Here is a 17,008-nt window from a genome sequence, read left to right as displayed (position 1 = left end):
ACTCCCAGACACAAAAACGTTTGTCCCAAATTCACATAACAAACTGAGTGCCCACAAAAAATTAACCCTTTATGCAAGCTAGTAAAAACCTCTGATAACACTAGGATTACTGCTTACCCTTCCCCTAATGGGGACACTGTCAGCCTTTCTGAGTTAACACAGTCTCTGCAGAAAATATGACTGAACATACCTCATTGCTGTATAGCAAGAAACCGTTCCTCACACTGAAGTTTTCCTGCACTCCTCAGCTTCTGTGGGAACAGCAGTGGACCTTAGTTACAAATGCTAAGATCATCATCCTCCAGGCAGAAATCTTCATCTATGTCCTGCCTGAGAGTAAATAGTACAACACCGGTACCATTTAAAAATAACACTTGATTGAAGATAAAATAAAACTAACAGTTTAACACCTCTTCTCTTTACTCTTCCTGCTTAGAGCCAGGAAAGAGAATGACTGGGGGGTGGAGTTAAGGGGGGAGCTATATAGACAGCTCTGCTGTGGTGCTCTCTTTGCTACTTCTTGTCAGGAAGGACAATATCCCACAAGTTAGGATGAATCCATGGACTCGGTACATCATGCAAAAGAAAACAATTTAAAAGACTCCAGCAAGTAAAATGGATAATTGGGAGCACATTAAAAGTAAAAAAAAAAAAAAAACACTGCCCCTTTAATTAGTGGCAAGGGATGGAAATCTTGAATATAGTATATCTTAACATAAAAATATATAGCATTAAGTTATTAGAGCAATACGTGCAGAGTCAGAAGCAGAGATGTGTGAATAGGCTGTAATACACCATTACAATGCGTGTGTTGTTACAAGTGTGTGCCCATAAACAAATATATTATATTCAGTTCATTGTTTTTATGTCTTTGAGTGTTCAGTTTGGCTTTCTCCAAGGTGGGTTATATTGCACCTCCAGCATACTATGGAATGGTCCTTTTAGCCCACTTTAAATTGTTTAAGAGCTGTAACTAATGTTGCTGCTACAGCATTTACATGTAACCAATGAATATTTTGTAAAAGGGTTGATCTGCAATATTTCCAAGTCAGCTGAAGAAAACACCAAAAAAACATCAAGGTGATCTTGTAGGCAGGGAAAATACTAAAATAAAAAGTTATAATTCCATAGAAACAGATATTGATGAAGACTAACCCATCTAGTCTGTCCAGTATAAATATGATCAGTCCCATTCAATTGCATAAATGGAACTGCCCACAGATGTTTCTTTAGCATCATTTCTACAGTGAACAGAACAGGTTAATTATTTGTTTTAGCAGTGCAGACCCAGGAAAATGTAGGTAGTGATGTTATGGAGACTTGCACAGATTAACTATTTCTACTTAGAAGACCTTTTTTATGCATTAAATCAGTGTTTTTCAACCAGTGTGTGAGATCCTCAGGTGTGCCGCGGTAGACTGACAACAGTGCGGGGGTGTCCCTCTTTCAAATTTTTAAATATTGGTAGGTATGTGACAGGCTCATCAGGCATCATTTACAACCATGACATTGACATTCATTCACAGACAATCATTATGATTGTTTGTGAATGAATGTCAATATGTCATGCATAGTTTGTAGGAGGCATGGCATGACAGCACAGTACAGTGTATATATATATATATATATTTACTGTATATATATCCTGTATTAGGCTACATTGTGTGATTTTGTAAAATTTTGGGATTGTGGTGTGCCACAGGATTTTTTAATGTAAAAAAGTGTGCCACGGCAAAAACAAAAAGGTTGCAAATCACTGCATTAAATAGAAGACAAAGGCCAGCATTCGCCTCTAATCTACGCTAACACAGTGTACTAATATCATTAACAACTAATAACATATTTTGCTCACTAATATGGAGACCAATAGAACAGCACGGTTTACAAATTAAGTTGTATTAAGGAAGCTAGAAAAGAATTTCAAATATTTAGTAATCAGCAAGTAACCACTAGTAGACACCAAATTACAATATTTACAGATTCAACATTACAGAAAGGCCCAGCAAGTGATATTGTAATGAAACTGAAAACATTGCCTATTATTTTCTCATTACTAGCCTTGAATGTCTTAATGCCAAGGGCAAAAAGATAGCTACTGATGTCTACTGTGTTATCTTTTGAGCCTGAATACAATACATAGAAAATGTGCTGAACTAATACATCTCAGTCTCTTACAATAAAGACAGCACATACTCTCTTTTGTTATAAAACCTACTAAACATTACTTAATTGCCTGGTGATCATTGCCAGGGGCACTGAGAAAAAAAAATTGGATTAAACAGGAACATTTCCTTCCTCTGAGTAGGTGGTGATGAGGGACTGAAGGGGAAAGGTACCAAGTGTAAGTATAAACAGTACTTTATCTAAATATATTTTACTGTGTGATCAATAAAAGAGAAATGACGGATGAGAATGAAATGTTATTAAAATAGTTACAAGGTATTAAAAATACTGGATTCTAGATACAAACTGGAAGTAAGAAGGTGACAAAGTCCATTTTTGTATGAGTGACACACAAGTGACTTGATATTGAACTTTAGTAGCTTTAGAACACACACCCTGACCTTTACTCTTGCTGAATTTATCATCACATAAATACCTTAAGAAAGCTATGCTTAGAGATATGGTCTTTTAAGCATTAACCTATTCAAGGCTTTACTCCTGGCATTAAAGGGTTAAAAATGGTTCTTGGAAACTTACTGGTTACAATCTTCAATGCACTCTCTGCAGTCCCCATCCTTGAGGTGGCACGCTGCTCGGTTCGAATACAGGACCCCCAGTTCCTCAGCGCTCTCACCTGGAATATTTGAGGAAATTCATTAGAACATTCTGTGCTTATGAGATCAGTGGCAGTACTGCAGTAGCACAGTATGCTTGCACTGCAGTCTCTACAAGGAGTGCTTGCCTAATCAGTACAGCATGCTATAGCACACAGGAAGACCCAAACAAAACCAGCACCTTATAACAGAGTTACAGCAACAGATCTAGTGTGTAGCTGAGATTAGATATAAGGAATGGTGTGAGTATGCATCATTAGTTTTATATTACTGTGATAGATTTCATTGCAGATTAATAAACAGACTTGACATAAAGCATTGTACATACCCATGTTATTTATGCTTTCTATAGCCTCTGAGTATTTAACCGCAGCCTCTCCAAACTGCCCATTCTTAAAGAGCTGGTTCCCTTCTGCTTTTAATCTTGCTGCCAGGGGGAGGTTCACTAGTGATGGTCTGACTTCCCCGCTCACATCCTTGTGTCTGATCTCAGCTCCAGATTCTGCTGTATGTTTCTGGTTCCCATTCTCTTTAGATTCTTTCTTTGCCTGGTCTCCGTGGTTGGAGCTTTTCTGTAGCCCATTCTGAGTGCCTGTTTTACTGTGTTTGGGAGATGAACATGCTTCACTCGTATGACAGTTCTTCTTAGGAGAAAACTTTTTCTGTGCATTCCCCATTTCTGTCAGCTTAACTGCAGTCTCTCCTCCCACTGTCATACCGGTTTCTACAAGGAAGTTACAGGCTTACTGTTCACATCATCAGAACAAACTACTGCACAGCAAACAGAGGGGTGAGATTAGTAACAAATGAACAACTACTAAAGGCGTATTTTCAACTGGCAAGGCTGACACATGTAAAATACCTTCCTGAAATATCCCTGCACAGACCTAAGACACATGGTACACACCTACCTAGGGGATTAAGCCTCTAACTCTCTTTAACACAATGGTCAAGTCCCTGCCCTTGTACTAGAGCCTTTGATTCATACAATACTCATTCCTAAAGTTAACCCTTTATATGCTAAATGTATGTATCAGGAACAGATGACAAGAGCATTAGTCACTAATCCGGGAAAGACCAACCTCAGGGTGCTATTTTATCTCATATATGGAAGAAAAACATTAAACTTCATAATTCAATTTAAAAAAGAGAGATTTGCATAGACTTAGATTATTTAATTGCTTCTTGATTAATTATAGTTTATTAAAATCCAGACAATACAACAAATCAACTGTATTTTTTAAAATTCTACCCTTGAAATTTTAAAAAATTATGTTACATCATGTTGTGTATGTTTCTGTCTGATATATACACATATATATATATATATATATATATATATATATATATATATATATATATATGTGTGTTTGTATATAAATGTGTGTTTGTGTATATATATATATATATATATATATATATATATATATTTATTTGTCTGTGTATGTGTGTGTATATATATATATATATATATATATATATATATATATATATATATATATATATATATATATATATATATAGATCCGTATCAAGAAGGGCACTCTCAGGATTTGTAAATTCAAATACAATAACTTTATTCGTACATCAACAAAGCATGGTCGACGTTTCGGCTCCTATCCGAGCCTTCATCAGGACATATTAAATCTTCAAACGGCTGTATAGCCAAACTCCCAGTGTGGAAAAAAACGTGTGTGTATTAGAGCTGCGCATCTTCACCTGTCTCACGATTCGATTCGATTACGATTATCATCGTAACGATTCGATACGATTCGATTCTACGATGCATCGCGATGCATCACGATTACTGCACTATTTCTGCCCAATTTTTAAATTTTTCAGAAAAAAAAATTCAAGAAGTCAAAGTATTGAAATAAACTCTTTTTTATTTTATTAGCTCAAAAAAGGACACTCTTCCTGTGGCAAAGTCTGAACACAGCAGACAACAACAGTTTATAGAACAGTAAATACTAAATGGCAATTGTTGTATTGGTTTGGAAACAATATTATGGCATCAAACTGTAGTTACAGAGTACGTAGTGTAAAAAGTGCAGTGCTCACAGTGTACTTCTTCAGTAAAAGAAAATATTTAAATGTATATATTATATATTAGTAAGTAGTACACTATACACTTGTAAAGAAACATGAACAACAAATAAATGTCTAACCTATCTATGTTGGTTTTAATTTAATTTCTTTACTTACTTAGTAATAATAATATAATAGACATTAAATTAAAACCCAAATAGATAGGTTAAGCTTAAGTTACCACCATAATACCTTATTTGTGTGAAAATTGTCCTCAGAAAACAAAACATAAATCCCTTATAGGTACAAAATTACAGGTGCAGTCCACTGTGCCTTCATGACTGTCAATTTGTGGCAAACAAACATCACGTGAAGAATCTGGAACACAACACACAGCACAGAGTGTGCACACAACACACATGTGATTGTGACATATACAATTAGTTTACACAGTTACAGACTTACAATAGTACTAGAGACTGAGAGAGAGACATTTAAAACAAGTAGCATTGAACTGAACTACTATAACTACAGTTTCTTCTTGATGATTATATTATCTTTATGGGATCACAAATATAATTAGTTAGTTATTAGTTACTGTTAAAGCAGTACTACACACAACTGAATAGTGACTGAGTCTGTCACTGAACAGTACACAGCAGTCACACACAAACAAACAATACATAAAAAAGGACACAGACATCAAGGAGTAAATCATGGTGAAGAAAGGGTGGCACGCCACTCACCTGAGGTGTGTGTGCTTTATTTTTGTATTGTGCTGTTGTGTGTGGCACTGTGTGTGTGCTGTACTGTCTGTAGTGCACAGTATATTTGTGATCCAATAAAGATTTACTCAAGGTTTACTCAAGGCTTTTCCTTCCCCTATAGTGGGGTTTGGCTTCAGTCTCACTCTCTGCATAGTGCACTCATAGACAGTTAGACAGTCACACTCACTAGACACTCAGACACTAGAGACACAGTGGGACACACACACAAACAAAAACATTCAATGGCACCACAGTCAGCCACAGTCACACTCACACTCATAGACACTTAGACAGTGACACTGGGACAGACACACAATCACATACAAACAAAAAAATTCAAAGGCAGTTAATACACTCATCTCACACACACTCATAGAGAATGAGATACATACAAACTTTTCAAACTGGCACTCACTCACAGACACACTCACACACTCATAAAGAGACAGTTAGACACTGCAGTACACACATTGTTATTGTTAACTGGTTGGTTATATTCGGTTAACCCCTACAGATCTGCCTGGGAGTGGGTGGGATGGCATTTGGGATTGGGATCATAAACAAAAACATATGATATCTTTCTTAAAGGGTCTATTTAAAATAGACAATTTTTTAGTGTGAATGAATAATATTAATAATCCCTTATGCAGTGTGCACTATGCACTCACTGCATTGCAAACAATACAGGGGTGTGCTGTAACAATAGCACAACATCTACAAAACAGAGCACTTCCTGATTGGCAAACATCACAGTAACACTAGAAGTAGTAATAGACATTATACAAGAAGTAGCATTGAACTACTAGATTTACTAACTTTGATTATCAATATCTTTATGGGATCACAAATATATTGTTACACAACACACACACAGTCACAGTCACACACAGTCAAACAATACCAAAAAAAACACACATCATAAAAAGAGTGAATCATGGTGAAGGGTGACACTGACACGCACACATGAGGTGTGTGCAGTTGTGTGTTGTTTCTTTTGTATTGTGTGTGTGTGTGTGTGACTGTGACAGAGTGACGTGGTCGGTCGTGTCGTGTAGTGTACTAGTATATTTTGTGATCCAACAAAGATTTACTCAAGGTTTTAAGCTTCATTTTTCAAAAAGCTATAAGCTATATAACAGTAACAAATATAAAATAACTTAACAGTAGTCTGCACTGGGCAGTGGGGCACACAGCACTTTCTTCTGGATGTGCCAAAAAACATTAAATATTAATATTATAAACCTGAATCACTACTCAGAATTATGGAATATGTAGGTTTTTCTGTAAGAACACTAGTTGATCCACATGCTCTGGTTTGAGGGTGCTTCTTTTAGCCGTTACCACATCTCCTGCAGTGGAGAAAACCCGCTCTGCAGACACGCTTGTACCTGGGATACACAAGTATCGCTTTGACAAATGAGAGAGGAGGGGAAATATGACCTCATGTACATGCCACCATTTCAAAGGGTCTTCAGTGAGAGGCAGAGATGGGGCTTTACAATATTTCTCTATTTCCTCTTCAGCCTTGGCATAGGGGGTCTTGGGTTCTATTGTACCTTCAGTGTCAGTGAAAGACTGTCCCAGCAAAGTCATGAGAAGCGATGTGGACTTTCTTTTGGGAGGAGAAGGGTTATCCTCCTCGATGGCTGATTCTTCTTCCAGAGTTTCTTTTCCCTCAGGCAGTGGCACTTCATCCACGTTTGTCCTCCTAGATGTAACTGTACTAGTACACTCAATCTGTGTTTGAACAAAAGAATAGAAAAAATAGCATTCATTATTACCTCGAGCAGCCAGCCAGCTAATGCTATGTGTGTGCTCAGAGAGACAGTAATGCATAAATAAATGCATACAACAGCTCACATCTATTCAAGAAACATGATGCAATTAAAATTACCTCCAAGGATGCAGCCTCCTCAGTCACTCCTCTGTATATCTCCAATCTCTCCTCCTCTGTGAGAATAAAAGGCAGTCCCTTAAAACGAGGATCCAGGGCAGAGGCTGTATAAAGTATCTTCTTCTCTGCCTCACTGCTGTACCTCTTCAGGAGATCTGTTTTGATGGCATTCTTGATCTCATGGATCATGGGTGTGTCTCCCATGGTGTCTGTCATGTTCTGGAGCAGTTGTGCATTTAGAGGGGCAATGAGAGAAACAGTTGGATTGCGCTCTTCTGACATCAGTGTGGTTGCATCTTTCATTGGCTTTAATGCACTCACAGCATCCTCTGCATTTGACACATCTGTTTCGTTGAGAGTGCAGAGATCTGACTCACTTTTTCTGACTTCTGGAGACAACAATGTGGCACAGATTGCAGGTTGCTGTTCTAGGAACCTCTCGACCATGTCATATGAGCTGTTCCACCTTGTTGTCACATCAGTTATTAGCTTATGATTCTTCAGGCCAAGACATTTCTGTTTTTCTTTCAGACAGTGGTTTGCTGTAGTGCTGCGGTGAAAAAATGTTGATATTCGTCGCACTCTGCCTAAAAGCCTGGAGAGCGTGGCCACTTTCAGCGCCCGCTGGGATGCGAGATTCAGTGTATGGGCGAAGCATTTTACATGAGGGAATTTTCCAACTTGAGCAGCAACAATCATGTTCGAAGCATTGTCGGTCACAAGCACTACAGATTTATCGGACAGCTGCCATTCTTCCACGACACGAGACAGTAGCTCCGCCAGATGAGAACCCGTGTGAGACTCATAAACTGCTCTCGTTTGCAGCACATGCGACAAGATCTTCCAGTCCTTGCTAATGTAATGTGCAGTTACTGTTACATAAGACTCCGTCGTGACTGAAGTCCATGAATCACACGTTAGTGCGACTCGACTGGCTTGGCTCATTGATGCAATTACCTGAGCTTTTGTTTCTTGGTAGAGTGCAGGTATAACGTTTTCTGTTAAGTGATTGCGTGACGGGATCTTATAACGTGGCTCTAGTGTCTTCAACAGGTTGCGAAACCCAAGGTTTTCCACAACAGAGTAAGGCCGTAGGTCCTTCGCTATGAAAGTTGCCACAGCTTTGGTTATTCTCTTCCCTTTTTCAGAGTTGGGTGGCAAAGTTGACAGCATTGCATCAATTCTTGGCTGATGAGCTTCAGCTAGTCTTGTTATTTCCTTGGCAGTGGCACTGGCGACAGCGGCAGGGGTTAGCATCTCAGAGTGAAAACGTCTAACGTGATTTCTCAAGTTAGTAGTATTCCCTAGGTATTTAATTTTTGTGTGACAGGCTTTACAAACCGCGTGTGTCTTGCCCAATTCGTGCTTTCCAGTATGTTCATAAAATCCAAAATGTGCCCAGATGCTTGCTTTTAAAATGCTAGGTGCATTTTTTATCTCTCTATCTTTTTTGTCTCCCTCTGTCATTTTAGCATGACATGTACATATGTGACGGATGATGTTGTTGTCAACGTCAAACTCTGTCAGTGTTAAAAAAAAAAGAAAATACACTAAGTTCCAGTTGTCAAAATGTCAAGCCGCAAATGTAAAATCAACAAGTACTAGTAACTTCAACTACTTTGCCAATGCCATACATTTTGCGAACATAAATTTTAAAACAAATTGCATTGTGATAATTGCAGGGGACATCACTCACTCACTGACACAGTTACTGTAATATATTACACACTTAAAGGTGCAAAAACCCAAACATTTACTTTCATGATTCAGATAGAGAATACAATTTTAAATAAACATCATAACTAACTCTTCTATTATTTAATTTGCTTCATACTTCTCAGATATCGTTTGTTGATGACATATTAGCAATGCATTGCACAGCACACACATTACTTACTAAGTATATAATACTTTGTGCACAAGGAGGAGGCTATGCATTTCAACAAAGGATAAGCAAATTATATAATAGGGAAAGTTGTTTAAAATTGCATGCACTTTCTTGAATTAATATATTATTAAAATATTAGAACTTCAGACCAGGCCATCCATCCATGTGAAAAACATGTAGATATAGATACAGATTAGACTAATAGAGACATTATTAGACAATAATAGTATACTATATTTATTTATAATACATTTTTTATATATGCAATATTATTCAATAATGCAGCAATTAATTATGCAGCAGCCTGAGCCTCAGTCAGCTCAGCATACTACGTTAAGTAAATAAGGCAAGTATTTAATTGTTACCCCTTATTGTGTAATAAATGTGATTGTGTACCCCTTATTGATTTGCTCTTACCTATTGGCAAGTAGTAGGCAGTTGAGGCAATAGGCAGGCATGGCAATGGCAATTATGGCATGGCATTGGCAAAATGTACAACGTTTTGGTAACTATTAACTAAACAAACAGTTAGTTAGTCTAATTCTCACCATAGGTCTCCTCCTCTGTCTCCCACAAAATAAAAATGAGCCCGCCGTGTAGCTGTAGTATACCGCCGTGTACCATCATCAATCTCAGGCAACAAACTCCTGCTTTGCTGCTTTGCTCCTACTGCGTAACTTCGGCACTTCAAGAGACCGCCCATGAGCGCCCATGTTGCTTTATTGGGTGACGTGACGTCAGTGACGTCAAAACGATGTACCGCGCACTTTCGCGCACTTTCTTTTACGTTTCCTGGAGGCTGGTCACGTGGGTAACGTTAATCGATTATCGCGTCTCAGCGCATCGATGCAGAATCGTTTCATGCCGCATCGCGATGCATCGTCAAAACGATTATTTTTGACAGGCCTAGTGTGTATATATATATATATATATATATATATATATATATATATATATATACAGTATATATATATATAATTTTAATCATAGTTATCAATAATGCATTTTCTTTAAAAAACAAAATCATAAAAGAAAACAAAACACATTAAATCAAAATAGCAGATACATTACCCTAGTTTCTTAAATATTAATAAAAAAAAAAAAAACAGACAAATATTAAAAGGGATATGAAACACAAAAATGTTCTTATGTGATTTAGACAGAGCCCACTATTTAAACAAAAAGTTTCCAATTTACTTCTATTATCAAATTTGCTTCGTTCCCATGATATTCTGTGTTTAAGAGAAACCTAGGTAGGCATCTGGACCACTACATGGCAGGAGATAGTGCTGCCATCTAGTGCTCTTGCAAATGAATAACATTCTTGCAAAACTGCTGCCATATAATGCTCCAGAAATGGGCCGGCTCCTAAGCTTACATCCCTGTTTTTCAACAAAAGATACAAAGAGGACGAAGAAAATTTGGCAATAGAAGTAAATTAGAAAGTTTTTTTTTTTAAATTGCATGCTTTATCTGAATCATGAAATAAATATTTGGGGTTTCATATCCCTTTAAGTAAAATTAAGTTATATTTATAGTGAAGTTAAACTGATGCAGCCATTAAAAAAAACAGGGCAATGTAATTAACTCTTGAAATTATTTCCTATTTAATGCAATGGTGCAGACCCATAAACTCTCATATTCACCATGTACAGAAAGGGACACACAATAGTCATGCATAGAAGAATTTAGAGTTTTCAGGACAAATCTGTTAATGTAAAGTCAAAATGTTTCTTTAATGATTCAGAAGAGAATGCAAATTAACTTAAAATGATCTATAATGTGATATAGTGTAGGTGTTTGAATCCATAACATATAAAAAAATACATTTAATATATAAATCCATAACTCCTGTTTTAAATCCTTGATGATTCATGGTTTCACATTTACCATTAATAAACCGCTTATAAAATACACAATTTTCCTTCAGCTATGAAACAAAGTATCAAATATATCATCTAAATAAAGGTGTACACAGTGATATATTCATACTTAATTTCAGGTTATTATAGTTACAGTAAAATGAATGAATGGTGTGAATGTGTAGCAGTAAAACTTGTGTTCTATCTGTATTATGTAAATACGTAAATAACTGAAACAAATAAAAATCCCATTACATTATGAAAGCCAGGCTTTCATATAATCAATAGTTCAGTCCACACATGCTGCCCCTGTTTCACTTCGACATTCATCATTTTAGTGAAGCTCAGAAAACGAATAGGAAGCTATGAGGGTGGTTTGGTGGTGCCCCGTGCAGTGACTCAGGTCTAATAAAAAGAGAAGTGTGTGGATATACTCAGTGTCCTAATCAAGGAGGTTACACTGAAGTCATTAGAGATTCACGTGACAGAAGCTTATTATAGCCCAGGCTATAATCTTGCTCCATATGTGTGCCTAGGAATGAAGCGCTTTTATAGGCCAAGTTCTAGCAATTTGCCTGGTTTGTTTGACAATCGTCAACTTAAAAAATTGCCTATCAGAAATTAGTTTTCAATGTTGAAATGTTCTAGTTATAATTTATTTGGCAGTTCAATGTATACACTGACTAAATGCAATTTGTTGTAATTAATACAGTAACATTTAAAAAAATAAATTAAAATATAGCTAATAATATAAATGTCTCACATTACACTTTAAAACAGATTGTTTACCATTTTTATTCTAATAAATGAAGACTTAAGAAAATTAATAAAATAAAAATCAGACAACACATTCAAAAGTGCAAAGAGAATCATCACATGGAGTCGTAATTAAAGGAACAGTAAATACCATGAGATTTTATTATAAAATATTTAGCTATGCGTAATGAAAAAAACAACGTGCAATATTAATTTACTTATTTTTGCCCGGTTTCATGTAATTTAGCTCTGATAATTGTGGATTTTCTCACTATCAGAGCTGTAGAAATGCACCGTGCTGTCTTCTTAAAGGTAATCAGGCCACACAAATCACTTCATACTAACAATCACTGTGGCTAACATAGTTACCATGTAGCACAGATTGGCTCCTCCAAAAAAGCAAAGGGGTGGGTGGAGTTTAGTTACTGAAACACAACTGCAGCAAACAAAGTGTTAATTTATTTTAGAAATGTTTAGACTTGGCTGTTATGTTGCTCTATAGTAAGACAACAAATATCTTGTAATTACAAGGTGTCTACGGTCCCTATAATTTAATTCTATTTTTTCTTCCAATGAAACACATGTATTCTACTCTATCATTTTAACTTGAAACAACAAAAATGAAATTTACTCAGGTAAATGGACAGTAAATTGTGAATGGCACGACATCTTCACACGCCTAAACTCTCCAATTATTTTTACATATCAATGATAGCTGTTTGTCTAGTGGGTGCGCATGGCCCCTCAATGTATCCCTTTACTCCTCCTTCTTAGGGAAATAGTGAGACAAATATGAGCTATCATTTTTGAGAATGGGGGTTCAGGGGAGAATATCTCCCAGTTCCTAGGCCAACACAAAAACTAAATACACCAATTACTTGGGTAGAGATTTCAACAGTAAGAAAATCTCAAATAGTTCAAAGGATAAAAGTCACCATACAAAAGTACTCATCACAACGTATGGTTCCACTCTCTCTTAGTTGTGAATCTAATCTCACATAAACAACTATTTGTAAAGTGTTTTCAGAAACTGCATTTTGTGGCAAAAAGACACTAAGGGGTCTATTTATTATTGTGCGGACAGACATGATACAATGTAGCGTATCATGTCCGCCGCACATCGATATTTATAATATAATCGATATTTATAATTGCACCAGCAGTTCTTGTGAACTGCTGGTGCAATGCCGCCCCCTGCCGATTCGCTAGCAAGGGGTATCAATCAACCCAATCGGGTTGATTTCTGTCCGCCGCCTCAGAGCAGGCAGACAGGTTATGGAGCAGCTTCATAACTTCTGTTTCCGGCGAGCCTTCACGGGGCATATGGAGCGTGATAAATTGACCCCTAAGGGTCGACCTCGCTAAATGCCGACAGCATAAGCTGTAGGCATTTATCAATGCACAAGCATTTCTAGTGAAATGCTTGTGCAATGCCACCCCCTGCACACCGGCGGCGTCAATCATCTAGATCGGATCGGGATGATTTCAGTCCGCCAACTAAAAGTTGGCGGAAACGTTAAGGAGCAGAGGTCTTACGACCTGAATGGATGAAGATAGAAGATGGCGTCTGGATGAAGACTTCTACCCGTCTGGAGGACCACTTCTGCCCGGCTTGGATGAAGACGGTCCTTCAGGGGGTTAGTGTTAGGTTTTTTTTAAGGGTGTATTGGGTGGGTTTTATTTTTAGGTTAGGGACTTTGGGTGGCAAAAGAGCTAACTGGCCTTTTAAGGGCAATGCCCATCCAAATGTCCTTTTCAGGGCAATGGGGAGCTTAGGTTTTTTTAAGCTAGTATTTTATTTGAGGGGGTTGGTTGTGTGGGTGGTGGGTTTTACTGTTGGGAGGGTTGTTTGTATTTTTTTACAGGTAATAGAGCTGATTACTTTGGGGCAATGCCCAGCAAAAGGCCCTTTTAAGGGCTATTGGTAGTTTAGTTTAGGCTAGGGTTTTTTTTTATTGGGGGGGGGGCTTTTTTATTTTAATAGGGTTATTAGATTAGGTGTAAATTTCTGTAATTTGTTTTTATTTTCTGTAATTTAGTGGGGTTTTTTTTGTACTTTAGCTAATTTAATTTAATTTAGGTCATTGTATTTAATTGAGTTAATTTATTTAATTGTATTTAATGTAGGTAATTAATTTAATTGTAGTGTAGTGTTAGGTGTTAGTATAACTTAGGTTAGGTTTTATTTTACAGGTACTTTTGTATTTATTTTAGCTAGGTAGTTATTAAATAGTTAATAACTATTTAATAACTATTCTACCTAGTTAAAATAAATACAAACTTGCCTGTAAAATAAAAATAAACCCTAAGATAGCTACAATGTAACTATTAGTTATATTGTAGCTATCTTAGGGTTTATTTTATAGGTAAGTATTTTGTTTTAAATAGGAATAATATAGTTAATTATAGTAATTTTATTTAGATTTATTGTAATTCTATTTAAGTTAGGGGGTGTTAGGTTTAGGGTTAGACTTAGGTTTAGGGGTTAATACATTTAGTATAGTGGCGGGGACGTTGGGGGCGGCAGATTAAGGGTTAATAAATGTAGGTGGCGGCGACGTTGGGGGCGGCAGATTAGGGGTTAATAAATATAATGAAGGTGTTGGCAATGTTGGGGGCAGCAGATTAGGGGTTCATAACTATAATGTAGGTGGCGGCGGTGTCCGGAGCGGCAGATTAGGGTTTAATAAGTGTAAGATTAGGGGTGTTTAGACTCGTGGGTTCATGTTAGGGTGTTAGGTGTAGACATAAATTTTATTTCCCCATAGGAATCAATGGGGCTGCGTTAAGGAGTTTTACGCTGCTTTTATGCAGGTGTTAGACTTTTTTTCAGCCGGCTCTCCGCGTTGAATCCCATGGGGAAATCGTGCACGAGCACATTACACCAGCTCACCGCTGACTTAAGCAGCGCTGGTATTGGAGTGCGGTAATGAGCAAAATTTTGCTCAACACTCACTTCTTGTCTTTTAACGCCGGGTTTCTGAAAACTCTTAATACCAGCGCTGCATGTAAGTGAGTGTAAGCCTCTAACGCAAAACTCGTAATCTAGGTGATTTTTATTAAGTTCTCACAACAAAATTTTTTACCCTTAGGCACCCCTACACCTCAGCACTACACTGCGGTGCTTACCTGACCTCCTTTAATCTGAAATGGAGAAGCCACCGGAATCTACTCCGCACATGCAGGGGCCAACAAGAAGAAAACACAGTCAGCGAAAACTCTCAGAGAGAAAAGGCGCCAAGACAAAGCGCGCGCCGCGTCTGGGGAGGAGGAGCCTGACCCCTATGACGTCATCACAGGATTACGGGCCGGTCTCCTAAGTGAAAAACGGAACGGAGGCCGCATGATACACACCATATAAGCAACAACCCTTGTAACTGAGCCACCAATAAAATACTTTGCTTAACATAAACATAGTCTGTTGTAAGGAATTGCCTCCGCTAGGTCCACAGTGCCCTGCCAGCCTGTTAATTCCTTCTGCCTCAGGAGAATACTTGTCCCAGTAAAAGGTGCATAAAGAAAAATTTTACCACTTAAGTGCCAGGGTTTCTTAAGATAAAAATGGCACTTACCTGCACCTTTGCCTGTCCAACAGGGAGACGGCTCCAGGAATGGGAGGAAGCTGCTCCTCACAGGGTTCTGTGAAATAAATAATGAACAGAGTAAGCCTACTCTGGCATACTATAGAAGGGCAGCAATAAGTTCCTAACTGTTTTAAAGCTTCCACAGCACTACTGAAGAGACTAACATGGAGTACAGCTAAACCCAGCATGTCAGGGAAGATCAGAGCAAACTTGCCCAGGCTTCCAAAATAATAAACTCTTGATAGAAGAATCTTGAACAGACACCTACAATTTCACCTCCTCTTTCCACCTAAGGCAAAGAGAATGACAGGGGGTTGTGGAAAGGGAAGTGATACTTAACAGCTTTGCTGTGGTGCTCTTTGCCTCCTCCTGCTGGCCAGGAATGATATTCCTGACAGTAATTGATGATCCCATAGACTCACCGTGTCTTAAGAAAGAAAGGCATTTTTTAACGTTTCAAAGGCCTTGAAAGCAGGTTCAGGCCAAATTTTGCACTTAGCCCCTTTTCGGGTAAGAGCAGTTATTGGGGCAATAATTTGTGAAAAGTCTTTAATAAACTTACGGTAATAATTGGCAATGCCAATGAAGCGCTGGATTCCCCTGACTGTAGTGGGCTGAGGCCAATCAGCAATTGCCTGTAATTTATTTGTTAAATCCATCTTTATGACATAGCCCAAAAATGAGCTATATTGTCTTTCAAACTCACATTTGGACAATTTAGCAAAAAAACATAATTTATGCTTACCAGATAAATTCCTTTCCTTCCGGATAGGGAGAGTCCACGGCTTCATTCCTTACTGTTGGGAAATACAACACTTGGCCACCAGGAGGAGGCAAAGACACCCTAGCCAAAAGCTTAAATATCCCTCCCACTTCCTCATTACCCAAGTCATTCTGCCGAGGGAACAAGGAAAAGTAGGAGAAACATTAGGGTATAAATGGTGCCAGAAGAATAAAATAAATAGGGGGCCGCCCATAGACAAGAAAAAACGGGTGGGGGCCATGGACTCTCCCTATCCGGAAGGATAGGAATTTATCTGGTAAGCATAAATTATGTTTTCCTTCCTAAGATAGGGAGAGTCCACGGCTTCATTCCTTACTGTATATATCCAAGCTCCAGAGGATACTGAATGAATAACAGGAGGGAACAAAAGGGAAGAGGCGGACCCTATTCATAGGGCACCACAGCCTGCAAAACTTTTCTCCTGAAAGTTGCTTCAGCCGAAGCAAAAACATAAACTTGTAAAATTTTGAAAAAGTATGTAAGGAGGACCAGCTAGCCGCCTTACAAATCTGATCCATAGAGGCCGCGTTCTTAAAGGCCCAAGAGGAAGCCACTGCTCTAGTGGAATGAGCCGCTATCCTCTCAGGAGGACGATGTCCCGTTGTTATGTAAGCTAAGCAGATGACACTCCTTAACCAAAAAGATAGGGAAGTCGAAGTAGCCTTCTG

At 37.9% G+C, this 17,008-nt stretch overlaps 1 protein-coding gene across 1 annotated transcript in view; it reads right to left on the bottom strand.

Annotated features, from left to right (window-relative positions):
• SPAG1 (sperm associated antigen 1) overlaps positions 1–17,008 on the bottom strand; it is a 501,191-nt gene that overhangs the window by 188,862 nt on the left and 295,321 nt on the right. Inside the window, exons 11-12 of the mRNA XM_053715918.1 lie at positions 3,106–3,519; positions 2,701–2,797 (exon numbers count right to left, since the gene is read on the bottom strand). Of these exons, the coding sequence (XP_053571893.1) occupies positions 2,701–2,797; positions 3,106–3,519 (511 nt within the window). The remainder of the gene's footprint in view (positions 1–2,700; positions 2,798–3,105; positions 3,520–17,008) is intronic.

The sequence above is a fragment of the Bombina bombina genome, chromosome 5 (assembly GCF_027579735.1).
Source record: "Bombina bombina isolate aBomBom1 chromosome 5, aBomBom1.pri, whole genome shotgun sequence".
NCBI lineage: Eukaryota > Metazoa > Chordata > Amphibia > Anura > Bombinatoridae > Bombina > Bombina bombina.
The sequence above is the reverse complement of the archived record's forward strand: the minus strand, read 5'-3'. Positions and strand labels throughout refer to the sequence as shown.